Here is a 26672-nt window from a genome sequence, read left to right as displayed (position 1 = left end):
AAGATGCTCTCCCTGCACTGGTATCCTCAAGTAATGGTCTCTCTTTCATGCAGGTGGCACAAGAGTGGCAAGAGAATCAGAAATTGAAAGTGCAGAAGGAATTTCTCCTGAAATTATTGAACCTCAGTGCGGACTCAAACGGAGCAGATTTCACAGGTAAGAATTCCACTAGGTAGTAAAATCAACCCTATTTTAAGTAGTGGGTAAAATTGATCAAAAGAGAGAGATACATGAACACTTAGTTTAAGGCCAGATAGCAGAGTCATTTCACATCAGCTTTCTACCCCCTGCTTTTCTTCTCCTCTCCCTCCCTCATATGAATGGACTGCTTATGTGAGCAGCGTGACATGGTTTGGGGACCCTGATGAAACTGTGTTTTCCAAGCAAATAATTTTATTATAAAGCAAAAAACTTTCACACTACAGTATCCAGCACTCACCAATAAGCATTTACAGCAAGAACAGACAAAGGAGGAAAAACTAGCTCTGAATAAACCTGTTGTGATTAGGAGCACTGCTGGTCATAGCTTTTAGGACAAGTAGAAGTTGCTGCAGCCAAACTCAAGGTGTTAGTCACTTGGTTGAAAAAATAGTTCTGAAAGGAAAAGTGCGTGGAAGATGTATGCCTATGTTGCTGCCCGCATTGTGCTAGAAGAGGCATTCTTCTCCAGATCTGAGGGAAAGGAGAATGCCTCTTCCAGGGTTCTGCCCACCCCTCACAGTTTATGCAAATATTGTGTTAGCCATATATTTTCAAATGCACCCACTGTTTTATGCAAAGTAGCACTTATAATTTGATACAAGTTTTTGCACTAATTAACCCATTTCCATGAAATAGAGCGTTAAATGTTGTGGACCTGGTCGTTTAATTAAGTTGTTCATTTTAAGCACTGCACCATTGCATCAACAACCTTGGAGTATTCTGGCAAGTAATTTCCATTCCTAGAGTTTTATCACTGATGGACATACTCGGGGTGAGACGTGAGAAACGTTTCCAGTTGTTTTCAAACATGGTGCATTTGTTATTCCAATGAAATATTTTCAAATGGTGGAAACTTGGAAAATATTACCATAGGAGTTGGCAGTTATAAACATATGAAGATGCCTTATGCCGAGTCAGACCACTGGTCGATTGAGGTCAGCACTCTGACTGGTGGAGGCTCTTCAGATTTCAAAGGCCTTCACTATCACCTGAAGTCCTCTGACTGAAGGAGTCAGAAACTGACTCAAGGACCTACCACTGAGGCGTAGCAATTCCCAGCTGGAGGCCACTGGGCTGCAGCTGAGCCCCTCCCTTCAAGGAGTCCAGCTTTTTTGTTCACTCCTTTTTCCCTTGCTGAACTGCTGCAGCCCTTATAGTCAGCTCAAACAATGCTAGAACCGGCTCCTGGGAATGGGGGTGGACAGCAGAGATGGTCACTCACCTAGCCTGTGTATATTCATCACTCATGGGTGACAGCTGCTGTTGCTGTCGTTCCTCTAAGTTTCCCCTATACCTCCTCGAGTGAGTCGGAAGCCTCCCTGCAGAGAGTTATGAGGCTACAGCAAGGTCAAGTCCAAAAGGGGAGCTGAAGGTACCTTTCCCTGCTTCTTCAGTGAGTAACGCAGGAGGCTCACAGCTGTGCCTGCGGCCAAGAACACGTGCAGAAACAGGAAGAGGGGTGTTCTGGGGGATAAGGATTTCCTCCTGGCCCAGCTTCCTGTGTGCTTTTGAAGAAGCCACTTGGTGCTGTTAAGTAACCTCAGGTTGCCTGGTCCCCCCCCTCTTTAATGCAGTAAAAGAAGCAATCCTAGAAAGCTCTTATATCTTCACATACCCTTCAAGTTCTTTTCAAGACGGAACTTTTCAGTCTGGAAAAAAGATACTAAAGGGAGACATGATCGAGGTATCTGAAATTATGCGAGGGGTGGAGAAAGTGGGTAGAGAGAACTTTCTGTCCCTCTCCCATAGTACTAGAACTTGGAGGCTCCCAGTGAAATTGTTGGGAAATAGGTTCAGGACAGACAAAAATTACTCAACTAGTAATTAAATTGAGTTCACTGACAGTGCAGGTAGCGATCTTCATCGAAAGCGTAGATGGCTTTAAAAGGGGGCTGGGCAGATTCATGGGGGAGAGGTCCATCAGTGGCTACTAGACATGACGACTAAAGGGAACCTCCATCTACAGAGCCAGCAAACCTCTGAATCCTGGTCCTGGTGTTGGGAGGTAGCAGCAGGGGAAAGCTTCTGTGCCCTGTTTGGCCCTCCTGTGTCAACAGGATACTAGAGTAGGTGGGCCACTGCTTTGATCTAGCAGGCACGTTCTCTGTTCTTAAGTGGGAGTCTTGTTGCTCTGGTTCATAGTGGTTACCTGCTCACACTTCTTCTCTTGGTTTTAAATTTCTGCAGCTGACATTCAGGAAAGGGATCTGGAAATTCAGGCGCATCCCAAGGAAAGTGACTTGGTCTTCTTAAAGGTGTCCAGAAGACAAAACCCCTATAGCGAAGAAGGTGGGATGGAGATCGTGCACGTTGGCCTGGTGACCCATTTTTCCCAGCCATCAGTCCGTGAAGCCAGTAAGTTTAGAAAGTGGACATCTGCCACATCAAAAGGTGACTGGGGCCATGATTCAGGACTGGTTGATGAACTGGTTCTGTGTGCCTGAAGGTGCTTTGAGCTTTCCGTTCCTGAACCCTACCCATCCAGTGCCACGTTATAAATTATATTTGAAATAGAAGAGGTTGCTGTTGTTCAAAGGAAACAAAAAATGGTGCTGGGCACAAGCAAGCACTTGGATTCATTGAATTCTGGCCTACTCAGGAACCACTGGTGGAAAATATGAAGCACACACACTTTAAATAAAAAACAAAAAACCACAGGTTGCATCCTCAGCCACAGATTCCACTCTCTTTAATGACTAGGTGTGCGTGAGCAGATCAGGGCTGTAACATGAGTAAGGGATGGAGTTAAGTCGACTCCAGTCCCATTTTCTTGAACTGAAGGAGCCCCACAGAGCTGTTTGCCCCATTAGGGCATACAAGTACCCATCTCAGTGCCTCTGAATTCCCCAATGGAACAACTACCAATTTTGCTGATTTTTTTTTAACAGGAAAATGGTGCAGGGGGGAAACTCCCTCACCCCATGTGCTACTAACAGGCAGCTAACCTGTTTGATCTGGTGGAATAATTCTTGCCATTGTTTGTGTGTGGCATTCTCAGTTTAGGCATCATAGCTTAACTGTGGCTTGTTATGATGCCTGTATTGATAAAGCCTTAGGTTTACAGTTAGGCAGCCAACCGCATCACAAACTATGGATTGAAAGGCATTTGCAAACCACGGTTCCTGCTAATTATAATTTGCCATGATGCTTGACTTGATGCTGGTGCTCCCCTGCTGGAGGCCCCCACACAGCACAAATGGGGTGCTGAGCAGATGGGGAAACGAAGAGCCCTAAACCATAGATGGCCAGTACATGTGGAAGAGCATATATAGTTTGCATTCAGTACCGTAGCTAGCATAAGCTGTGGTTTAGTGCGAGATCTAAATTGAGCCTGTGTCTCTTTCTTGCAAGCAGAGAAAAAAGAACAGCGAGTTGCCTGTCGCTTGTCTATTCAGACCCAAGGGAGTTTGGCCTTCATCAATAAGGAAGTCAGATGTGTGGTAGTGAGCTCTCTAGTGACAACACAGCGAAGGTTCAAGGCATTACTTCTGCTCAGCCGAAGCCCTCTGTCCTCGTCTATCTACAACGGAAGTTATGCCAACTTCTCTCCAGAGGGCTTGAACGTGGACTCCGAGAATGCTGTAAGAACAAAATGACTTGACTTGGCTGGGTCAAGATTTCTTTCTGGTGGAAGGAGGTGCTTGCTGTTTCCCAAGCTGATCAAGGCCAAGTGAACAGGGGTAGTCCCCAAGAGGGCAGGAGAACACCCAGAGGCATCTGTACTATGTCATCGTCTGCCAGTGTGAGAGTGCAAACAGTTACATCCTCCCCCTTCCCTCAGCTGAAGCAGGAATTTTCCGGGGGGGGGGGTTGAAACAGTGTGAAAGCCTGCCCCTTCCCACCTCTTAGTTTCTAGGGAGGCTGTGTGCAGTTTCTTAATTCTGCCTCCAGAGGGGTGCCTCTCAGTTACAACCATTGTAGTCTGTTGCCCTTCACCCCTGTATTACTGGCATCTTCTCATTAAGATCGTAATTTGGAGAGTAAATGAAAAGGGTTGCTGTTAAAGGTTTTGGATTAGAGTTGGGAAACCAGTAAACAGTGTAAAACTGCAGTTGCAGAGCCTGTCCTGCCTCTTCATCCTCCTGTCCTCCCTACAAATGGTCTTGCAGGCTCAACTATTCTCCCTGCAGAGCAGATCCCATCGGAAACCTCCTCTGTTGTAGGCCAGATCTCATCCTCCGCCCTCTCTGGGCTTCTCGCAGCCATGCAGTGAGACCATTCACTCTTCAGATGATCTAGAGATTTTGCCCCTCTTAAACCATGGGAAGCAAGAATGCTTGGGAAGGATCCACCCCATGTCCCACCCAGCTTTCTCATTGGTGATTCTCTGATAGCCAGGGCCTCTGGTCTTTGGTTTGAGGACATGTTTCAGGAAACCTCCCTCTGCCTCCAGCGGTGTTAAATTGAGGAATGACTTGTCATTCAAGACAGGAATGAGCAACCTGGAAAACTTCCATGGCAGAAACGGGGAAACAAACCTGGGTTGTACAGATCCTAGTCCACCTCTCTAGCTATTACGTCATACTGGCTGGACCTCCTGAATTCCGTAATGTACTTTAGGAAGACACAGAATGCCATGTGCATGTCCAGCTCGTGCCATTCCTTCTTCATCAAGTGGGGCACAAAGAAGGTGATGACCTAGTGGCTAGCTAATTTTTACAGTGTGTGCTCTCTCTGCTCTTTCCAAGAGAAAATGAGAGTAAAATCTGGGCTTACCAAGGAGGCAGATAAGTCTATGGAAGGGAGGCCAAATAATCTTTGGATGGCTGGAGAGCCCATTTTGCAGGTCTAGGTCTTGTGGCTGAGCCGCTCTGCTTTTGATTTATGAATACAGCTGATGTGTAACGCCATGATGGAAGCCAGATTTCCCATCTTAGGCTTATTATGGAAACCAAGGAGATCTAAAAAGACAAATAAGTGAGTTCTAGATCGAATCAGACCTGAATTCCCTCTAAAAGCTAAAACAACAAAACTGAGGCTGTCTTACTTTGTTCACATCATGAGAAGACAAAACTCACTGGAAAAGACAGTAATGTGGAAGGCATAAGGAAAAGAGGAAGGCCCAAAATAAGATGGCTTGACTCAATGAAGGAAGCTGTGGCCTCCAGTGTGCAAGATCTGAGCATGGCTGTTAAGGAGAAGACATTTTGGAGGTGGTTAATTCATAGGATTGCTCTAAATTGAAAGTGACTTGATGGCACCTAACACACACACACAGACATTTCCATTTCCTTGTGAAGGCACAGACAGCATGCACCCACTTGGTGGTTGACACACACCTTTGTCTACGTACTGCCTGTTCTGATGAAGATGTGTTCAAGAGGTGATTCTGGAGGGTGAGATGGGGTATCTTCATTTCCAGCTGGTTGATACTGGAAGATGCAATATTTAACACGCTGCCCTTTTAAATGAACACATGGTTTAAAATTGGTTTCTTGCTTAGACATGGCTGATCTTCAGCCATGCAGTGATGATCCTTGTGCTGTGATAGCAACTGTGTCAGGCCTGGCTAGAGGACTCACTCACTCTCCACTTCATCAGACACAGCTGTATGAGTTAAAGGTCTTTATTACAGGATTTCCCCTAGTAGAATGCAGTACAGAGCAATTGCCTAGAATGCCGAAGTGAAACCCTTTCAGAAGAGTTGTACCCCCAGTCTCCTCCCCCCTAGGTTGAAAGAAAATCAGTTGAAGTCAGCGCGTAGTTGCTAAGAGACGCAGAGCTGAGTCCTCAAGGCTGGATGGTTCCCAGACACACACTCCCACCTGCACTGATAACACAGCTCCATAGAGACAGTAGCAGAAGCCCAGCAGAGGAAAGGGGAAGCAGCGAAGTGGCTAGTCTACTTCCCATCCCCCCCAATAATCAGACACCCCCATGTATGTCAGGCAGGCTGGCATTATCCCCCCCCCAAAAAACAACATTTATTTCACAATCACCCCTCCCTCGGTTTATCAGGGTATTGTTTGTGAAAAGCTCTGATCAGTTTGCTAGCCCTGAAATCTTTAGACTGAACCCATTCGTTCTGGCTTTGGTCAAAGTACTTCCACTGGACCAGGTAAAACAATTTCCCCCTTTTCCATTTTGAGTCCAGTACAGCTTCCGCTTCATGATGGGGTTGTCCATCTACCATGGGGGGGGGGGGTGGAATTCCCGGTTTTGGGTGCCAGACATCTGTCTCTGGGTTTTTTCAGTAAACTGCAATGGAAGAAGGGGTGTATGTCCCTCAATTTCTAAAACATTTGGCAAGTGCCAGGAAAGGGGTCAGTGAACACCACGGCTGGCACCCAGTTGGGAGCCTCTTTGCTAGTGTAATGGTTAAGAGTGCTTGGATGCTAATCTGGAGAACCGGGTTTGATTTCCCATTCCTCCGCTTGAAGTCGGCTGGGAGATCCTGGGTTAGTCCCAGCTCTCTCAGAGCTCTCTCAGCCTCATCCACCTCACAGGGTGATTGTTGTCGGGATAATAGTAACCTACTTTGTAAACCGGTTTGAGTGGGTTGTCCTGAAGGGCAGTATATAAATTGAATAGTGTTATGGATCTTTACTTGTCTTGCTGGAGGCCAGTTTTAAATGGGCCTTCCTTGGTCTGGAGTTGAGGGCACTTGGGGGACGCGGATGGGAAGAGGCGTCTGGCTGAGGCTGATCTGAAAATTCACCTTGGAACCCCGGGCAGGTAGTCAGGCCCAGGGGGATCGTGGGGAAAACCTTTTATTCCGTTTAAAAAAGTATTTTGTGGAAAATTGAAAGATATACAATATTTATTTTCTTATAAACCCCAAACTGATTTTACTACTTAAAATAAAATGCATCATGTAGAATTTAGATGATATAATATTCTACTATTTGGCGTATTTATGAAATTTTTTTAAAATGCCTTAATTTTCTCCAGGCAAAATTGTAAATATTCCCAATATTAGAGAGAGAGCTGCAAACTGTAGCTCCCTTTTGTTACTTTAGCTCATATATCTTAGTGCCTATTATCTGAAAGACAGGAAAAAATAACTGTTGAAACGGTGAGCAAAACGTTCACAGTAAATTGGAAATATATTATATGGACAGAAACTTACAGTTGTTGTAGAATTTGGGGGTGTGCATCAAAAAAATTGAATCTGAGAAAAAAAATTCAGAATTCCCCAAATTCTGAATTGATTCTCTAATTTGGTTTCGGTTCTTCTGAAAAATTCTCCCATTGTTTTCTATGGGAAAATAATTCTAGGAGCTATCCAGTGAGCTGGGAGGGTTCATTTTTTAACCAAAGTCCATCACATTTGACGGGGACCTACTCCTGACTGTCCTCTAAAGATTTCCCAAGTTTAATGAAGATTGGAAACCGGGTCCAATTTTATGGGCCCTCAAAGTAGGTGCCTCCACTCTCTATTATTTCCTATGGGGAAAATATCTGGGAGCTATCTGGAAGGCTGGGGATGGCATTTTTCCTGCAAACTCCCCCAAATTTTCAGGGGACCTACTCCTGACTGTCCTCTAATGACCCCCCCCCAAGTTTCAGGAAGATTGGACCCCGGGGACCAATTCTACAAACTCCTGAACAAGATGACCCCAGACACTCCATTTTTTCCCATAGGAAAACACACTGGGCCAAGGCTGCCATGGCCAAGGCACTCTCCCAAATGCAAGCTGAGCTCATCTCAGAGAGAGCTCAATAGAACCAAACTGAAGCACAGGAATGGAATCTCCCCCAGAATCAAAGTGAAGAAAGGGGACCAACATCACATCAAAGATCACATCCATTCCACTGGCTGAACCCAGTGTCTGGCTGCTACGAATGACACTGGTTCTGTTGGGCTAATTTTTTAAAAAAAAAATTGGTGACAATTTGGGATACCTGATTTTTTTATTCGTAATACCCAGATTTTACCAAATCAGTCAAAATTCAGTATTTTAATCCCAATTCCAAACAAAACTGCACACCCCCGGTAGAATTACAAGCTCATCTTTACCCTTGAAAATATGCACATGAACACATGCGACTGCCTTATTCTGAATTAGGCCACTGGGTCCCTTACAGTCAGTATTGTCAACTCAGACTGGCTGTGGCTGTACAGAGTATCAGAGGGCTTCCGTATCACCTGCTACCCAATCCTCATAGTTGGAATTAAGCCAGAAAGATGACCTCTCCAATGTCAAGTCCAGAGTGGTAGACTAAGAGAGCCAGAGGCAGGACGTGCACCATATACATTGGGAAGAACAGGTCAGTGGTCAGAGCCCCGTAGGAATCTTTTCCACTGCTGAGTTGAGTGCAAAGGGAAGCAGGAAATATGTCTTCTAAGGGGTCACCAGAGGGCCCTTTTCCATGTGCTGAAGACCACTGCTTTACAGCAGCCACTTAAGATAGGGGAGGGTGCAGGTGTTGGGAAGCTGAAGCTTAGAAAGCTGCTTGCCTGAGGCCCCCCAAGGGAGTTCAAAGCTGGGGCAGGAAGCAGTCCAGGGTGTCCAAGGTTTGTAGCTCCATCCCTTAGGCATTAGGCCACACTGGCTCTCTCATTAGAGCTTGAAGACTGAATGGATAACTAGTGATTAAGGTTGTCCTCTGCCCTGGCAGATTTCTGACATGGCTGAATACAATGAAGATCAAAAGAGAGCCATTGAGACAGCTTACACCATGGTGTCATCACCACTGCGTCCTCAAATTTGCCTGATCCACGGACCGCCTGGAACAGGGAAGTCCAAAACTATCATTGGACTTCTGTTCCGCATCCTGGCCGAGGTGAGTAAGGCCATTGTCATTCCACATTATCTTATGCTGATGATAAATTGAGGAAAAAATGCTCAAGTGCTGAAGAGCCTCTCTTCTTCAGTGGGACTTAATTAAATTAGATACCATTGATGGCTTTTTTATGCTCCCGCTGTGCCTTTCACAAGAGCCTGACGTGCAGAAATGAGTAAGTTGACATTGCAGTTCAGAATGCTTTGTCTCCTGATTTTCTTGCTGTGCTGATAACGTCTACTGTTAATGTACAGAAACAGTGCCAAGATTTTCTTTTTAAGGGAAACTGATTTTAAAGCCTCTATCCTTCTCTTGAAATGCAAACAAATCAGTTACAGAGTGTGTGTTTACGTATATGTCTCTCCCTCTCTTTTCTTAAAAACAAACAGAGATCGGGGAAGGAGAATCCCATGCACAGCCTGAATGCCAAGATTAAGCGGAACCGTGTGCTGGTTTGTGCACCATCCAATGCTGCTGTCGACGATTTGATGAAAAAAATAATTCTTTTCTTCAAAGAAAAATGCCAGGACAAAGGAAATCCTTTAGGTAGGAGTTTTTATTTAATTTTTGTCTGTGGAATTAGTAGTCCAGAGGGAGCAATTTCTTTGGCTATAATTCAAGGTAGAATCTATGCAGTATTAGTCTATATACCACTGTGTAATTTAACACAGGTAGTTTTCACTAGGGGGGTGCACCCAAAAAAAAATTTCGTTCAGTTCGGATCTGGGTATCAGGAATACCATAAAAAAATAAAGATTCGGACAGGGAGCTCTTATTCTTGAAAACTTACATCTTGGAAATCTGGTTGGTCTTTAAAATGCTGCTGGATCTGAATCTTGCTCTTCTACTACAGACGAACACGGCTACTCACCTGAAACATACAAAAATTAGTATCCTTGATATTTGGGTCAAATTCTCTTATCTGGTTTAGTAGCATTAGAGAATCCTGAATTTATCTGGCCATTATTCTCTATAGGAAAAAACTATCGGAAGGGATGGGGGTGCATTTTTCAAGCACAGTCCATCAAATTTGCAGGGAACCTACTCCTTTCTGTCCACTAATGACTTCCCAAGTTTCAAGAAAATTAGATCCCAGGGTCCAATTCTATGGATCTCTGAACATGGCGATCGCACCCAATCCAGCTTACTCTAGGCATCTTGATAGTGGCACGAAGCTGAGAAGCTTTCTTTCACATAGCAGGTGATTGGCAATTGCTGAAAGGTAGAACTTGCCTAGAAACAGTGAAACCTTGAAATCTAGGGGGGCATCTGCCCACCCGTAGAAACCAATCAGGGCTCAGTTGCTTAATTGGACAGTATAGAATGTGAAAGATTGGGGAGTGCAGCTAGAGCTGAGCTCAGCACCAGGCTCTTGCCTGCCCAAGGACACTCTTTCACTGAAAGAGAGCAGCCCATAGGTACAGTTAATTATCAGAGCTAGGGACTTTCTAGCAAACAGGCCTAGCAGAAAGTTGGCAGGACAAGAGGCCTGAACCGGAGTTTTCAAACTTCACATTCTATATTAGATGGTAAAAGACCTGAGCCTTACAATAGTTAAAGATCTGAGTAATTCAACAGGGCCTTGACTGTGTGCCTTGCATCCAGGAAACTGTGGTGATATCAACTTGGTGAGGCTGGGGCAAGAAAAGTCAATCAGCAAAGAGGTCCGAAAGTTCAGCTTGAATGACCAAATCAAGTACCGGATGAGTGAGTAACTGAATCATTTTTTTTTTGTTAATATTTTGGTATTCACCACCACCTGTGCCTCAGCTGGACTAGAACGCAAGGAGGGAACCAATCCCCCCTCCCCCTTATCATAGAATCATAGGGTTGGAAGAGACCTCCAGTGTCATCTAGTCCAACCCCTGCACACGTAGGAAATTCACAACTACTCATTATGAGACTAGTAAGCCAAGTTGGCATTCTTCCAAAGACAGCCCAGAATGTCTCCCTTCCCTTTAATGTGGTGTAACTTAAGTCATAGCCTAAACCATTGTCTCACAAAACTTCGGTCTAATGTAAGCATGTGAGGAGGCAACAAAGCTCCCACTGCACTTCCCCCCTCATATGTGGCTTGGATTCTTTAGGCAGGAGGCAAGTGTCATATTCTAGATTTTGACCATTAGATGAAAAACATTCCAGCTTCAGACTTTCCAAGTAATCAGAATGTTTTGGACTGTGTCATTGAAATTCAGCTTTCTGATTGGCTAGGAAATATTTTCACCACTTTGCCGAGGGATACTTTTAAATTCTCCATTTGGAGGAAGCTATGTACAAATAATCTCCCCATTCCCCCATGTCAAATTTTTCTGCTAATCCAAGAGATCGATGTAATGAGCAATTACGCTGACAATTTCAGTATGGCCATGAGTAGGTCAATCAGACTGAGGCCCAAAGATACATAATTATTTTCGATGTTCATACTTTAATTTGTTTTGCATTTCATATTGTGGGAAACAAGGGTATAAATGATGAATAGAATCCTTTTGTTTGATTGGGTAGATAGAGGGAAGCTCGGCAATGACCAGGATCTCCACCGAAGGAAGGAAGAACTGGACCAGAGGCTGGACATGCTTTCTCGCCAGCGTGCGATGGAGAGAAAGGAGACCGAGAAGGTAGCTGTTGGTGAAGTGAGGTCTCTTTGGATGCCTCTGAGGAGGAGTCTCTGCTGAACTCAAGGGATCCCTAAAACAAGGGCTGTCTCAGGGAGTGACGGTCTGTGCAAGCAGAAATATCCTCTCTTTCCCCACATGTGACGGGTCGTGATCAGTTGGTGGGTGCAATGTTTCTCATTTTTAAAAAAGGGTATTTTGTTCTTTTGGTATTGTTTCTTTGGGCCCCATTGGGAAACACATTCCTCTTTCCCTCCCACCCTTGCCAGTCCATTTGGGATGACTCTGTCATATGCATGCCTCCCCTACTGAAGGGACCATCCCTACCAGACAGGTAGGGAAAGGATCCTGTTTTATAGGAGGGTAGGCAGAGGCACAGACCTGGCAAAGCAGGAGCAATGGCAGAGCGCACACATCATATACAAATTCCATCCAAAGTCATGGGGTGCCAGCACTCTTCATGGAACAAAGGGAGTTGGTGAAGACACAGCTGGAAGAGCCAACCTCTCAGTCCACTCTGGCACTGATGTATAAGTTTTCCCACTTTCTTATTTTCAAATAAGTTTAGGGTTGGAGTTTTTTGGACAATGATCCATCCTTGTAACCATCTTTTAAAAAAGGAATACTGCTATGGATGCTGTAACTTTAGCAGCCCAGCTTTGCAGGAGAGGGGCTGCCATCCTACTGAAAATCGAGCAGCTTCTTATCCACAGTGGGAAAACTCTCCTTTTTTCTCTATTTCAGTATAACACATTGTTGAGAAGATACTGAAGAGGAGAGGAGAGCAGTGCACCACTTGCCTTTTATCCTGGGAGTACAAGGGAAATGTTTGTGTCTGTCTTTACCAAGCAGACACAGAGAATAAAATAGTTAAGAAAGAAGGAACCATTCTCTAGATAGAATTAAAGTCAAGCCGACCACCAGCCCCCAAGTGGTATAAATACTTAAGTGAATGGGGTGCTGGACTCCAAAATAGACAGATCTAAAAATCTGGGAGGGAAACTCCCCAAATGTGTATTCAACTATATGTGTATTCTGGAGACTACTGCACCCAAGGGAGAGACACTATATATGTTTTTCGGACAGACATCAAACAGAATAGGTATCTGTTGGGTATCTAAAAACTTAATCACAAAAGCTGAGAAAGCAGAGATTCTTCTGAGAACTTTGGCTGATCATAATCCAGTAGAGTTAATTTGGCAGAATGGGAGCAAGAAAGAAAGAAGATGGAGGTTGAACAATACTCTGCTGTTACAGGAGGAAGTTGTACAAAAATGTAAGAAAGAATTAATGGAATAGTTTAAGATGAATAGCACAAGTGATGTTAATTCAACAACAATATGGGAAGCTAGTAAAGTTTATATTAGAGGAACTTTACTGACCGTAGCTGCACAAAAGAAAAAAGAAAAACGAAACCGTAAAGAATTTAATACAAAAATTGAAGATACTGGAACAAGAACGTAAGACTATTGGTGATAAGAGAAAATGGAAAGAAATGAAGCAATTTTTTAAAAGTCAGATTTATTGGAAATAGAAGAAGTGCAGAAAAAATTAGAATACTTAAAACAAAGGCATTTTGAAGCAGCAAATAAACCTGAAAAATATTTGGCTTATTGTTCAAGAAAGGAGAAAGAAAACAGAATATCTGGAATTGAAAGGAAAACAAGCAGTCTATGCAGAACAAGAAATGAAGGAGCAAATAAAAATTTTCTTTTCAAATCTTTATAAAGAAGAATTTATAAATGGACGGATGGAGATATACTTATCTGAGGTCTCGGTCAGAGAATTCACATTGAAACAGAAGAATTTTGAATGAAGCAATAACAATACAAGAGATTAACTCTGCTATAAGAAAATTAAAAATCAGTAAGGTGCATAGCCCAGACGGATTAACTGCAACATATTATAAGTGATTTGAAAATGCTCAGGATCACCTGTCGTATTTCTGCAGCTAAAACTGATGCTGTTGGGGGCTGGGAAACTAAGAACGGGAAGTGGTTGCCGATACCTGCTGTAATCTCTCCCTAGCCTGGGAACCTGACCTTGAGACATCTATGAATCACCCTGCCTGCTTGTAGAGTCAGAAGACTAGTAGAAGGGCGGGGGGAGTAGCTGCGGAGAACCTTTATCTGCTTTGAGCTGTTCTGTAACTGTCAGTCCTAGCAAGGATGGCGTGAGACCATGACACTGGCAGTACCAATAAAGAACTCCTAACCCCTGGTGTTGAGAGTTGCCTGGCATCCTCACAGAAGATATGCTAGCAGTACCTCTACAAAAAGTAATGAGGGAGATACAAGACAGAAAGAATATACCACCAGCGTGGCAAGAGGAGAATATAACTCTGATATATAAAGAAGGGAATGACCCATTTCTGCCGCAGTCATACAAACCAATCTCCCTATTGAATGTGAATTAATAACATTTTCACAATAATGGCAGAGAGGCTAAGAAAATGTATTCCAGATTTAATACATGAAAATCAAACAAGATTTGTCCCAAAGAAAGATATAAGAGGTCATCTTAGATATTTAATTGATACAATTGAATATTCAAGGAGGAAAGGAGAAAAAATGGCATTTATGTTTTGGATACAGAGAAAGCTTTCGATAATGTGTCCTGGAAATTTTTGGTGAAACACTACAGAATATGAACTGTGGGACCAAGTTTTTAAATTGGATGCAGAGCATCTGTATTGATCAGCAAGCAAAAATTCTGGTAAACTGTTCTTTAAGGGAGAAAATAGATATAGACAGGAATGCCCAATTTTCCCACTATTGTTTATTATTGCTTTGGAAGTATTGGCAGTGAAAAGTATTGGCAGTGACGCCAGAATTGTTAGAATAAAAGCAGGCAAAGGAATATAAAATGAAAAATTACGCAGATGATAATGTTGTATCAGTGACAAAACCAAATGACTCCTTGAAATTTGTAATGGAACAAATAGCAAGATTTGGATTATATTCTGGATATAAACTGAATAAAAAGAAGACCAAGATAATGTTATTATTGATAAATAAAGATGAAATGACCAAAAGGAGATAAAAAAAAAACAGATTGTGTGATTACCAGAAAACCAATAAAATATCTGGAAATATATGTGATAGGACAAAACAGTAATCTGTATAAAGATAATTGCCAAAAAGTTTTGGATGGGCATCATTGAAGATTTACAAAGATGGGATAAATGACTTTGTATAGAATGGAAAGAAACCAAGGATAAGATTCAAAATACGACAAGATGAAAAAAACTCAGGTGGATTTGCGGTACCAAATATCAAACTGTACCGCCAAGTGGCAGCATTAGATTGGATTATAAATCCGAACAGAAGACATGTAATATTGGAGACAATTGATATCTAGGAAGGAATTCATAATTATTTATGGGTTAAGAAATCCCCAAAAACTGTTCAAAGATGAGACAGCACTCATGTTTTGAGAGATGTACTATTAAGAAGATGGTTTCATTGTAGAAACAGACTAAGTCCGCCAGCTTCACCAGTGACATCACCAATAGATGCCTACTATGATACGATTACAAGAAATAGAACTGATCATGTAAATTATGAATATATGATGGACAAGCATGGAAAAATAAAAACATGGCAAGAAATTCAAGCTCAATGGGGGGAAATCCTATAGTTGATGTTAGGAGTGTGCACTGGGAAAAGATTCGGGTTTACCAAAGCAGGAAAACAATCCGGAATACCCCTAAACCCCTAAAGTGGCATTTCAGCCACTTTCAAAGCTGAAAAGCGCTGCTCTGAGCTTTGAAAAACTCCACACTGGCTTTTTCACCCAACGGGAGGGAGGAAGAGGGAGCTCCCTCTTCCTCCCAACATTACAAAGCAACATTACAAACTGGGCAGATGATTGGCAGAGGGGCTGAGCAGAGTATACAGCCCTGTAAACCCAAGAGCAGTCTAGGAAGACTGTTTTGATATTCAGGTCATGTAAGCTTGGAGATGTTTAGGAAGGGGCCATGTATTGTCGAAGGCTTTCACGGCCGGAGAACGATGGCTGTTGTGGGTTTTCCGGGCTGTATTGCCGTGGTCTTGGCATTGTAGTTCCTGACATTTCGCCAGCAGCTGTGGCTGGCATCTTCAGAGGTGTAGCACCAAAAGACAGAGATCTCTCAGTGACGTCAGGAACTACAATGCCAAGACCACGGCAATACAGCCCGGAAAACCCACAACAGCCAACCTTAAACAAGCTTGTGCTGTTGATTATTCATGATAGGTTTTTCATCTTTCAGAAACAACAATTAGATGAGGAGATCTGCAAACTTTCAAGGGAGAGAGAGCGGCTTGCTCATCAACTGAAAGAGGTAAGTGTTTGTTCTCCAGGCTTCTCTTACAGTCTGACTCGAGGTAGAGCTGTCATTTCTGAGCCTCTTGGCCTCCCACCATGATTGCATGGTTTGAGTTAGTCTGTTCACCTTCATCCAGTCCATAACTGACTCCACAGAGATACCAAATGGTCTAACTGCTGCTCTGGGTCTGATGTGAAGAAGAAACAGAACTCAGGATCATCTGCATTTGAGTGATGGCTTAGTAACTCCAGGAGGCCTCTCCCAGAAGTTTCATGCAGATGTTAAACAGTATATAGGGAGGAGTGCATAGCACAACTGCCACAGGTTTAATCTCTGAAATCCACCTTTTAATATAGAAGAAGTGCCCAGACTTCCAGCATCTTCAGGGAATCCAGAAGGATACCATGTGGTATCCAGAAGGATTGAATGTGGCGGAGAGGGGCCAGATCCCAGAATCCTGGGAGGCAGCGCCAAGGCAGGTTCTTGAAGAGAGCCGCTTCTTCTTCTTCTTTCAACAATTGAACCCCCTGAAAATTGTGTCTAGGCCTTTCCGTACACTCGGCTTGTTCCTGATTTTCTTAGCAGTCCAAGCATTGGAATTGGTTTGGCTACGGTGCTTCCGCACGTCTGTCCTCCCTTTGCATTTTCACAGTTGTGGATTCAGTTTAATTTGTTCTGGATGTGCCTTAGATAATCAGGATTTTGAAGTGAGGATGCTGTCATCAGACATACCCCCTTTTTTTTTTTTGGTGCATGCTTATATCGATATAAGGGCTGATTTTTTACAAAGATGAAAAATGAACACACAGGGAAGCCTAAAAAGGGAGCAACACCACCACCCATATCTAAGTCTCCGCCCTTGATCAAAATCCAAGAGCCCTGCCTGGACTGACCCAGAGCAAACTGACCTCTGTTGGGACAGAGCCCAGAGCAGCAGTGGTGGTGTGCTTTTCAAGCTGCTGCCAGAAGTGGCCACCTACCCCTTCCTCTGGGCCTCTAGGGCTTTTGCAATTTTTTAAAATGTCAATTTCATATTGACCTACTAATAAAATATGCAGAAGGTTCTCTGAATTCCTAGCTTTAAGCCCTTTTACAGAGATAAAAGGAAAAAGGCAGCTCTCCACCAGGAAAGGGGCTGGAGACTTACTTTTTTAATGAAAGCTGGAAATTCAGAGAATCTGCTGCATTTATTATTACTATGATAGCTCTATATATCAGTAAAAATTAACAATTTAAAAAATATATAAAAAAAAAGGAGGCAGGGAAGGATTTGTTCGACGATGACAAATGTCCAATCATGGAAAAGTGGGCTTAGGGTGGGTGGGAATGGGCAGGACAAACAAAACCAAATGAACATTATACCCAAGGAAAAAACCTGTGTGGAAAACCCCTCTGCCTCTACAGTGCCTGCCTGCCTCTCTCAGCTCCACAGACAGTTCCAGTCTCAGGGATGACCCAGGCAAGGCTAAAAGGTAGAAATAGAATAGAAATAGGTTGCACTACCTCTGCAGTGAGGAAGAGCACACAATTACACAAGAGTACTGAAAGTACGTCATGCCTCATATTACATGAAATTTACTGTTCTGGACTTCATTTGATAGATCTGATTCTCAACTCAGCCAAACCGTTCATCTGAAATAGGTCCTGTTTAAAAATGTTCCCTGCTCTCATATTCCAAGGTCCGGGGATGGCCTCAGGAGATGAAAACGAACATAATCCTGGAGTCTCACATCATCTGCTGTACCCTCAGCACAAGTGGTGGGGTGCTGCTAGAATCGGCTTTCCGGAAGCAGTCCTATAACTCGCTCAGCTGCATCATTGTGGATGAGGTCAGTGGAGTGCCATGGGGAAGGAGACGTATCTTTGGCCGCCTGTTCAAGAAGCAGAAAAAGTCCTTTGTGCTTTTGCCAGCTTACTTGCAGGCATTTGCTTGCATACCTGAGTGGAGTTGAAGGAGAGAGAACATTGCAATACAAGTGGGGAGCAGGGTTTGCAGTGATCTGGGAATCTATGTAGATGGTTATGGGTGCTGCTTCAAAACCAAAGAACAGTTGCTTCTTAGGACCGGAGAGCAAGTTCTGGTTTCTGCTGGAGGTAGATGGTTCCGTTCAGGAGACACACAGTTCCATTCAGAGCTAGAAAAGCAGCTCTAAGAATGAGCTGGGAAAGCCCCTGCTGCAGACCTCTCCTTGGCCGTGCAATCACTGGGCAGGTCTCTCTCTCTGTCTCTCATCTGCACCCCACCCTCGTCTCCAGAAGGTGGTAGTGCTGGCCCACTTTAAAGGGCTGTTTCTTGCATCAGTTACTGAAGTAATGATGTAAAGCCACTTGCACAGTTTTTTTTAAAATAAATTTTATTGGATGGTTAACATACACATAATATTACTACATTTTACTTATTCCCCCAAATACCTACTATATGCTTCCCACCCCTCCCCTCCCCCTTTCTTTATTGACTTCCAACAGCACTACAACCCCCCGTTTCTTATCACGATTTCTATCTCCTAGTTGTCATTTTAATGTTACTGGTAAAGATTTAAAGTATACCTTGTCTTGTTTAATAACTTTCCAAAGACCATAATTGTCCTTTAACATCCCATCTTTTCTCTAGATATTTTTTCAATTTCCCCCAGTCCTCGACAAATTCCTTTGGATCTTGATCTCTCAATTTTCTTGTTAGTTTGTCCATTTCCGCCATGTACAACAATTTTTGTATCCATTCTTCAGTCTCTGGTATTTCTTCTTTCTTCCAATATTGTGCATACAAAGTTCTTGCTGCTGTTATCATATAGTACAATAATACTCTGTCTTTTCTATTAATGTCCTCTAAGTGCAGAGACAACAATAACATTTCTGGATTCTTAACCACATTATTTTGGAGTATTAAAGACATTTCAGCACACATTTTAGACCAGAAGTCTCTAGCCTTGCCACAAGTCCACCACATATGAAATAGAGAACCTTCACGCTCCTTACATTTCCAACACTTGTTGGATAGCTGTTTGTTAGCATTGGCTAGCTTTTTCTGTGTTAAATACCATCTATATATCATTTTATAGCCATTCTCTTTAATACTGATACATGTTGAAATTTGTAAGGTATTTTTCCACAATTGCTCCCATGCTTCCATGGTTATCTCATTATTACAATTTATCGCCCATTTTACCATTTGAACTTGAACTGTCTCGTCTTCTGTATACCATTTTAACAATAACTTGTACATTTTGGAAATTATTTTATTATTGTCCCCCAGTAAAAGTTCTTCTAACTCTGAATTTTTATTCCTAAAGCCTGTCTTCCTTTGATCTGATTCAAATAAGTCTTTAATTTGTCGGTATTGTAACCAGCCATACTTAAATGGTATTTCCTCGTTCAGTTTAAGTTTAAGTTCATTATTTTCAGTTTTTATTAATTCTTTGTAGGAAGCCACTTGCACACTTTGACTACATTTTAGGCATCATGATAATCTATGGTTTATTTAACAAACTGGTTCCTCTGCCAGAATTAAGTAACAAATCTTAGTTTGCTTCTTGCGTTCCTTTTCTTATCCAGGAGGAAAGACTTGCTCCTTGTACCACCTGAGGGCCACAAGGGGCAATGCTATTCCACAAGCAGTGGTCTGTGAAATCGGGTAATTTGTATAAACTTTTGACTAACAAATCAGTTACAAATCTGAGTTTGAAATCCTGGTTTCAACCTCTTTACCCTGCATTCAGACATCAGAACTAACTGGAGTCTAATCATATCACAGTTCATGATGATGTCTGAATGCAGACTTAGGAAAAGCACTATATAGAATGTATCACTTTGGCAAGCAGCCTAGGACCAGTCCAGTTCTTAAGCATGTTGGCTGTAGACTGGTTGACCCAGTCCAGCAATTGCCTGTCTGGGCTTTGCCCCCAAGAACATTGAAATGCCCTGAAGATGCTGCCACCCTGGGCTTGCCAGCTCCTTAATTGTGACTCGAAGCTCCCCTGCTGAAAAGGAGGACTGGGCCTTTCAGTGGACAGGCCTCCAAAGCAGCACTCTGAGCAGCTGCAGCTCTAAAGGTTTCAGCTCTCCTTCCTTGGACCTTCACCTGCAGATGCTTAAGCAAAGAATTTGTATGTGTCAATTCATGGAATGCAAAATCTGCCAGGTGATATAGACTGAGGCAGGATCATTGTTGGGAGGGCCCAGAGTGATTGCTTTGGCGGACCCTGTGCTGTTCCCTCTCCAGCCAGTCTGCCTTGATTGGGTCATGAGGCAGAGGACCCACTTACCTTGTTCCATCCATTTCCATCCAGTGTAACAAACAGCACACCTGCAGGGTGTAAACCAGTTCAGGGCACATCTTCTGATGCCCACTTCTGTTTTTAAACACCTCAACGGGATGGCATAGTCTACTGTGTCAAAGGCTGCAGATAGATCCAGGAGGAGCAATAAGGAGGCATGGCCTTTGTCTATATTCAGATGGAGATCAACCACTAATGCTACTAGTGCTGTTCTGTCAATGCCCAGGTCTGAATCCTGACTGGAAAGGGTCCAGAGCGCTAGAGTTATCCAAGAAGGTCTGGAGTTGGTCAGCTACTGCTCTCTCAATCACTTTTCCTAGAAAGAGCAGATTAGATACTGGGTGATAATTGGCCACATCATTTTTGTCTAGGGGTGGTTTTTTAAGTAGCGGACGGATAACAGCCTGTTTGAGCTGCCAGGGAAAGCTGCCCTGAGTGAGCAATTGATTTTACAACAGACCTCAGAGGTTCACTTATGTGGTCCTTGCTTGATGTTAACAGCCAGGATGGGCAAGGATCGAACGCAAAAGTAGTGGCTTTCATAAACATCAGGATCCTGTTAAGATCTTTAGTTGTAATTGGTTCAAGGCAGTCCAAATGTAAGCTGGGTGGTGTATTAAGCATTTCTTCCATCTCATTTGCATTGCAGTTAGCAGCTAGATCAAAGTGTATTTGTGCTACTTTATCAGCGAAAAACTTAGCAAAGCCCTCACAGATAATTGTCTGTTCTTGGAACTGTAAAGATTCAGATTTAGGGGTTAGGAGGTGTCTGGATATCTTAAACAATTGGGATGGTCGTGAACTAGCTGACACAATAGTTGCCTAAAAATAACGTTTCTTTGCTGCTTTCATTTCCGCTTCGTATCTGCTTCCACATGAGTTTTTCGCCAGCACCTTTCTAGACGTCTTCCAACCCTCTTTATGTCAGCCAGCTCTGTGGTAAACCATGGGGCTGGCGTCCATCCCAAGGACTGGAGAGGACGATAAGGAGCAATGGTGTCAGTAGCTTCAAGGAGCTTTGTGTTCCACACTCCTACAGCAGCTACCATGGGGCATGTGTCTGGGATTCTAAAATCCCACAAGGCATTTTGGCATCTAGAAGGGTCCATGAGCCTTTGTGGGCAAATCATTTTAACTGGACCCCCAATTTTGTGGGGAGTTGGGGTTATATTAACTTTTGCCTTCAGCAGATGATGGTCTGACCATGGTTCAGGCCGAACCTCCGATGTTGAAACAAGGTTTTCTCTTAAAGGCTCACTGCAAAATATTAAGTCTAGGGCGTGGCCTCTTTCATGTGTAGGGCCTGTCACAATTTGCAAGAGACCCAGGGTTGCCAGGGAAGCTCTAAATTCCTGAGCTGGACCTGACTTTGAACACTCAGCATGGATGTTGAAGTCTCCTAGAACAATAAAACTAGGTGTCTCTAACACCATGTCTGCTAGCAGCTCTGCCAAATCAGAAAGGGTGCTTATGGGGGAGCTGGGTGGTCTCTACAGAAGAAAGATACCCAGTCTATCTTTAATTCCCAGAGACAGGTACATGCAGTCAATACCAGCTATAACTTGTACTGGAGATCTACGGAAGTTGAAGGATTCACAGAGAATAATAGCAACCCCTCCTTCTCGGCTACTATAGCGAGGTTGGTGTAGGACCGCATAGCCCAGGGTGTATACAGGGGGAGTTAGTTGGGACAGACACCCATCATTTTCCTGCAGCCATGTCTCTGTTAGGCAAGCCACGTCGATTTTCTCTTCCTGCAACATCCCAGCAATGCATGCAGCTTTGTTCCTAACAGATCTTGTATTGCATAGGATTAGTGTAGCAGGGGGTGGAAGTGGCCACATTGTCAGCAGGTGGAATGCTAGAGGGGTTGGATAAGCAGCGAACATTACTGCTCGATGCTGGGCAGTTTCATAAGTCCTGCTCCCATATCTACCAGCTCCTAACTGCACTTGAATAGTAAATTTGCCTGACATTTTTACCAAGCAAGTAAGTAGTAAGTAAGAAGCTCAGGATTGCACCCTACAACCACATATTGAAATAGCAAACATACTGGTAGTCTCAACTCCGAAAACAGCCCAGAGTTACAATCTTCATGTATTTACGCAAGCAGTGTTGATCTGTTGTTGCAACCATCTCAGAAGCAGTTTCTTCCTATCCTCTCTTGTCCTCCAACTCATTTAGCTGATGACTGCTCCCGGGCTGCTCACCCCAGGCTAAGAGCCATGGGCCAAGAGCCCTTGTGCTCTCACCAAGAGCTCACGCCTCTCTGCCCTGCGCCCCAGTGAAATAGCCCTCCTAACATGCAGTACCTGTGTGGAGAGATGAGACAGTGGGGTGGAGCTAGGGCCTGTAGCCAAACGGCCTACAGCTGCTGCAGATCAAAGTTTATAAGAAAGTTGCCATAGCATAGTGGTTAACTGGTTGGGTGTGAATCAGCACTCTACTGGTTCAAATCCCACTCAGTAGGTGACCGTGAGTAAGCCACTCCTCTCAGCCCAGCTCCCTAGCTGTATTGTGGGAGTAGTAATGACATTATATTGACCACATAGAGTAGGCACTAATCTGTCTAGAAGAGCAGTATATAAGCGTAGTAGTAGTAGTAGTAGTAGTAGTAGTTTTGTTGTTGTTGTTGTTGTTGTTGTTGTGAAACCCTAGGTTGCTAATTCAGGAGCCACAGCAAACTTTAGCTCACCACAGCCCCAGATATAACAGTTTTGTCAGGGAGGGAGTGGAGGGCCTCCGGGCTCACTCATGGAGCTCTTTGTCAATGCCACGGAAAGAAGAATTGAAGCGGATAGACCACTAGTGTTTCAGGGCAGCCATACCAAAAAGTAGAGGGAGGCTTCTAAAAGAGATGAGAGAGTCTGCTGGACAAACATTTGAATTCTAGGAAATTCTTCTTTCCAAAAGGGACTTGAAATTCTCAGGAACCTGCGTCCTGTGGCGTGTATCCCGAGGTCCCAGTCCTTGAGCAGAAGGTCTTGTTGCTCGTCTACCTGGGTGTTGCTTTCTCTGTTCCCTCTCCTCCCCCATCTGCTGCACTCAGCATCCCCAGAACTAGTCGCAGAGGGTCAGAATAGCCTTAGGGAGGCATTCCAGGGACTTCAGATGCAGGGTGGGGTGGGGGCCAGCAGTGACATACGGGCACTCCTTGCAGAAGCGGAAGTAGCTTCCTTAGATCCAAACATGTTTCTCCACTCTGTCCTGGAATCCATACAGCCTGCCTGTAATTTTGTCTTCCCATGTTTGTTTTCTTCCCCCTTATTGGTGCTTCCTTGTTAAAAGGCAGGACAGGCTTGTGAGGTTGAAACTCTCATTCCGTTCATTCATGGCTGCCGAAAGCTTGTCCTGGTTGGCGACCCCAAGCAGCTCCCTCCTACTGTGATATCTGTGGTGAGTACAGCAATGAAGACGTTTACTTGACCAGGGAAGGTGAAGTTGCGCAGCCAAGAGCTGACAGCTGTTTATAATGGTATAATAACTCTGTTTTAGAGGAATGAAGAATATTTTCATCAGGGATTCCCACCACATGAGCTACCATAGTGAGTTCAGTTGGGTTATTTTCTTGATTAAATTGGTTGCATGATTCTGCGTGTTTTTATGAAGCCAGCCCAAGTTATCACCAAATTCATCAACCAAAGCCCTTAATGGTACATGAAATTGCATACAGTGTTTCACTGGGAGACTTAGTGGAGGGATTTATGGACACCCAAGCATGGGGAATTTCCAGTTTTTTCAGGTTAGATGAAGACTGTCCTAAAGGCTCCTGACCTTATGTAGCATTACAAACATAGCAAAAAGGTTCTGCTGTCTTGCCTGGTGCTAAACTGAACCTCCTCTGGTGACTCTGAAGCCTTGAAATGTATGTGATTGTGTTCACTTGAGCAAAGAGGGACAATATTATTCTGGAATGCTTATGCAGGGTTAACTAATATTTTTGGTTCTTGTCATGACCTCCTCTTGCCGGGGCTTCCTGCCTGGCCCTCCACTGTCCTGCCATGTTGCTTCTTCCCCTTTCCAAGGGCTCCCCTGGGCCTCAGAATGAAGGGTGGATGGAGCCTGGTTACTTCAGTGGTTCATATCCGCCCCTCCTGGCAAGGGTTGCCTTCTCTGCCTCAAGTCAACTCCTTCCCAGCCTAGGCTCTGGACCCCCCTTTTATCCCCTCCTAGTCATCTCAGGTCCCACCCCTACAACACCACCCATTGGCAGCCAGCCCACCTTGCTCCTCCCCTTCACCCACTGTTTAACCAGGTGTTGTTACCACCTTCCTCCCACTGCTCTGTGCTTTTCATGCTGTGGCTCTGCCTGTCCGGGATCTGAGGCTCAGCCCCCGGACTTACCCAGAGGAAGGGACAGGAGGCAGTTGGGGGACAGCCACCCAGCCACTCCAATGGGCATCCAGGACCAGAACAGACCAACAACTGAAGGGGGGGAGGAGTAATCCCAGCCATAGGAGGGCCGAGAAGCACCCAATCCTCAGAGAGTCAGGCAAGGCAGGTGGAAGCCAGCTAGCCCCACCCTCTGGTGGGGGGTGAGGGGGCCAGGCAGGGAGAGTGAGGACCCCCGGGGGGGGAGTAGACTTGAGGGAGGAGGTGCAGGAAGCAAGGGCAGTCAGCCAGCAGCCTTACCAGTCAGAGAGGAGAGGCAACCAGAGCAGCACAGAGCCACGCCCCAGCCTGCAGACCAGCTAGAAGGCACTAGCCTGGTCCAGGCGAAGCTGGGAGCAAAACAACCCCAGGTGGAGCTGCCTGAGGCACTCTACAGGAAAAGCTTGGCAGCTAGCCAAGAATGCACAGGTGTGCCTGCCCCAAACAGCCAGCTCAGTAGAGAAAGCTTGTCAGCTGGCCAAGGAGGAACAGGTGTGACTGCCCAGGGCAGTCTGCAGAGCAAACCCAGATGCAGCTGCCTGAGTCAGCCAAGGCCGTGGCTAGAGTGCAGGAGGGGTGCATGGCTGACAAATAGAGCAGGGAATTGGTGAAGGGATAAAAGGGAAGTCCACCCACAGGGCGTGGTGGGTTGTGGAGGAGTGTGGAGGAGTTTAGGAGAGAGAGGGAGAGAATGAGAGAGCAGTAGAGAGGAGGTGGAGGAAAGAAGAGGAAGAGTAAGTCGGGAGGAGGGAAGGGGCCAGCTGTCATGGAAGGCAGCCGGGACTGTCAGGTTGAGCGGGCCTGTGAAAGGATTGAGAGGGTGCAAGGGTGAGGTATACCCCCCTCCTTCCACAGAGCGGGAGCCCGCATAATCCCTGATGGTACCCCTGGTCCAAAGTCAGGCATGCCGGTGCCTCACCGGGTGACACCCAAGGCAGAACCTGACACTGCCCATGAGGGTGCCCTTCATGGCAGAGCTCTGCCTGGCCTAGCTCACTTCACCTGGAGGCCTTCCTGTGCTGCTCTTGTGGCTGCATGGCTTGCTCCAACTGTCCCTGGCCCCACCCAGCCCTTCACTGTGTCCTGAACTGACAGTGCCTCCAATCTCGGTGCCTCCTCAGAACTGCGGGTGCCCTGCACTATGGTGGTGTCTGCCTGGACATGCTGCAGGCTGCAGTCTCTGGGATCTGGGGGTGGCGGAGCCGGCTCACAGGTGGGGGACAGTCCCAGGCCTGGGACACAGCTGTTTACGAGCTTTTATGTGAGGGGATCATGTTCGGATGGATTGAGTGCAAATTCTCTTCTCTAAACCTCTTCTAGAGACCCCACTGTGAAAGCACTCCATAGAGAGTGAACTTTGTAATGGGTTTGAATTCCCACCTAATTGCTTTCTCATGAACAGAACAGATCAAAAGAAGGGTTGAGGAAGGAGTTCACAAATCCATTTAACGGCTGTTTTGCCCTGAAACTCAGTCAAAAGATCCTGTCTTGTTCCCTGAATCCCATGCAGCTTCTGAACAGTAGTGCAGGAAGGGTTGAGAGAGACTCCTTCTATACACGAGACATGTGGAAGAGGGAAGTTATTGCTTCTTCTCCAAAGTCCTATTGCAAAGGGAAATTTCTCTGCCCCTGAGGCTGCACAGCAGTATTTGTGGTTCTGTGTTCCTCTTTAGAGAGAGAAAAAAAATATTTCTGTATTCTTGGAGGAGGGTTACTAGATGGTAAATGCTTCTTTTCCACTGCCCCAAAGGGAACCATCATGAAATCAGCAGAGCATTTCTATATGGCCCCATCTTCTAGGGTCTAGTTGGGTCCCAAGAGGTGGCTGGGAGGGCACATGGCCCAGTGGCTGTGCCGAAGCCGAATCTTTCTGCGTCTGGTTAGAGCCAGAATGGGAAACTGCCTGGCAGCCCCCTGGACGTTGATTTCAATTCTGTAATGATAGAAATGTAGCAAATTCCGATTTTAAATAAGAGCTCAGTGTTGAGCCCTCTATTGTTTAGCCCTCTGCTGTGTCCTAAAACGCCCTGTTCTGATTACCTGCTTCTCTCCCCAAGAGCAGAGTAGGAAGCATGAAGAGCTGATGTAGGGCTGGAAAAGAAAGAGCCTGACGGTGCAACCCTGAGAACAATTTCCTAGGAGTAAGCCCCATTGACTACAGTAGGAGTCTAAGCAGAC

At 44.8% G+C, this 26672-nt stretch overlaps 1 protein-coding gene across 3 annotated transcripts in view; it reads left to right on the top strand.

Moving 5' to 3' along the window:
- Positions 1–26672, top strand: part of SETX (senataxin) — a 94554-nt gene that overhangs the window by 55257 nt on the left and 12625 nt on the right. For 2 of the 3 annotated variants that reach the window (XM_054997408.1, XM_054997410.1), the window contains exons 10-19: positions 54–156; positions 2389–2556; positions 3553–3782; positions 8764–8928; positions 9318–9474; positions 10534–10635; positions 11431–11543; positions 15793–15864; positions 17529–17678; positions 23412–23519. In XM_054997408.1, the coding sequence (XP_054853383.1) occupies positions 54–156; positions 2389–2556; positions 3553–3782; positions 8764–8928; positions 9318–9474; positions 10534–10635; positions 11431–11543; positions 15793–15864; positions 17529–17678; positions 23412–23519 (1368 nt within the window). The remainder of the gene's footprint in view (positions 1–53; positions 157–2388; positions 2557–3552; positions 3783–8763; positions 8929–9317; positions 9475–10533; positions 10636–11430; positions 11544–15792; positions 15865–17528; positions 17679–23411; positions 23520–26672) is intronic. The other variant, XM_054997409.1, reaches the window with a different exon arrangement.

Source organism: Eublepharis macularius, chromosome 14, assembly GCF_028583425.1.
Source record: "Eublepharis macularius isolate TG4126 chromosome 14, MPM_Emac_v1.0, whole genome shotgun sequence".
Taxonomy (NCBI): domain Eukaryota; kingdom Metazoa; phylum Chordata; class Lepidosauria; order Squamata; family Eublepharidae; genus Eublepharis; species Eublepharis macularius.
Note: the sequence above shows the minus strand (reverse complement) of the source record. Positions and strands in the feature narration are given on the sequence as shown.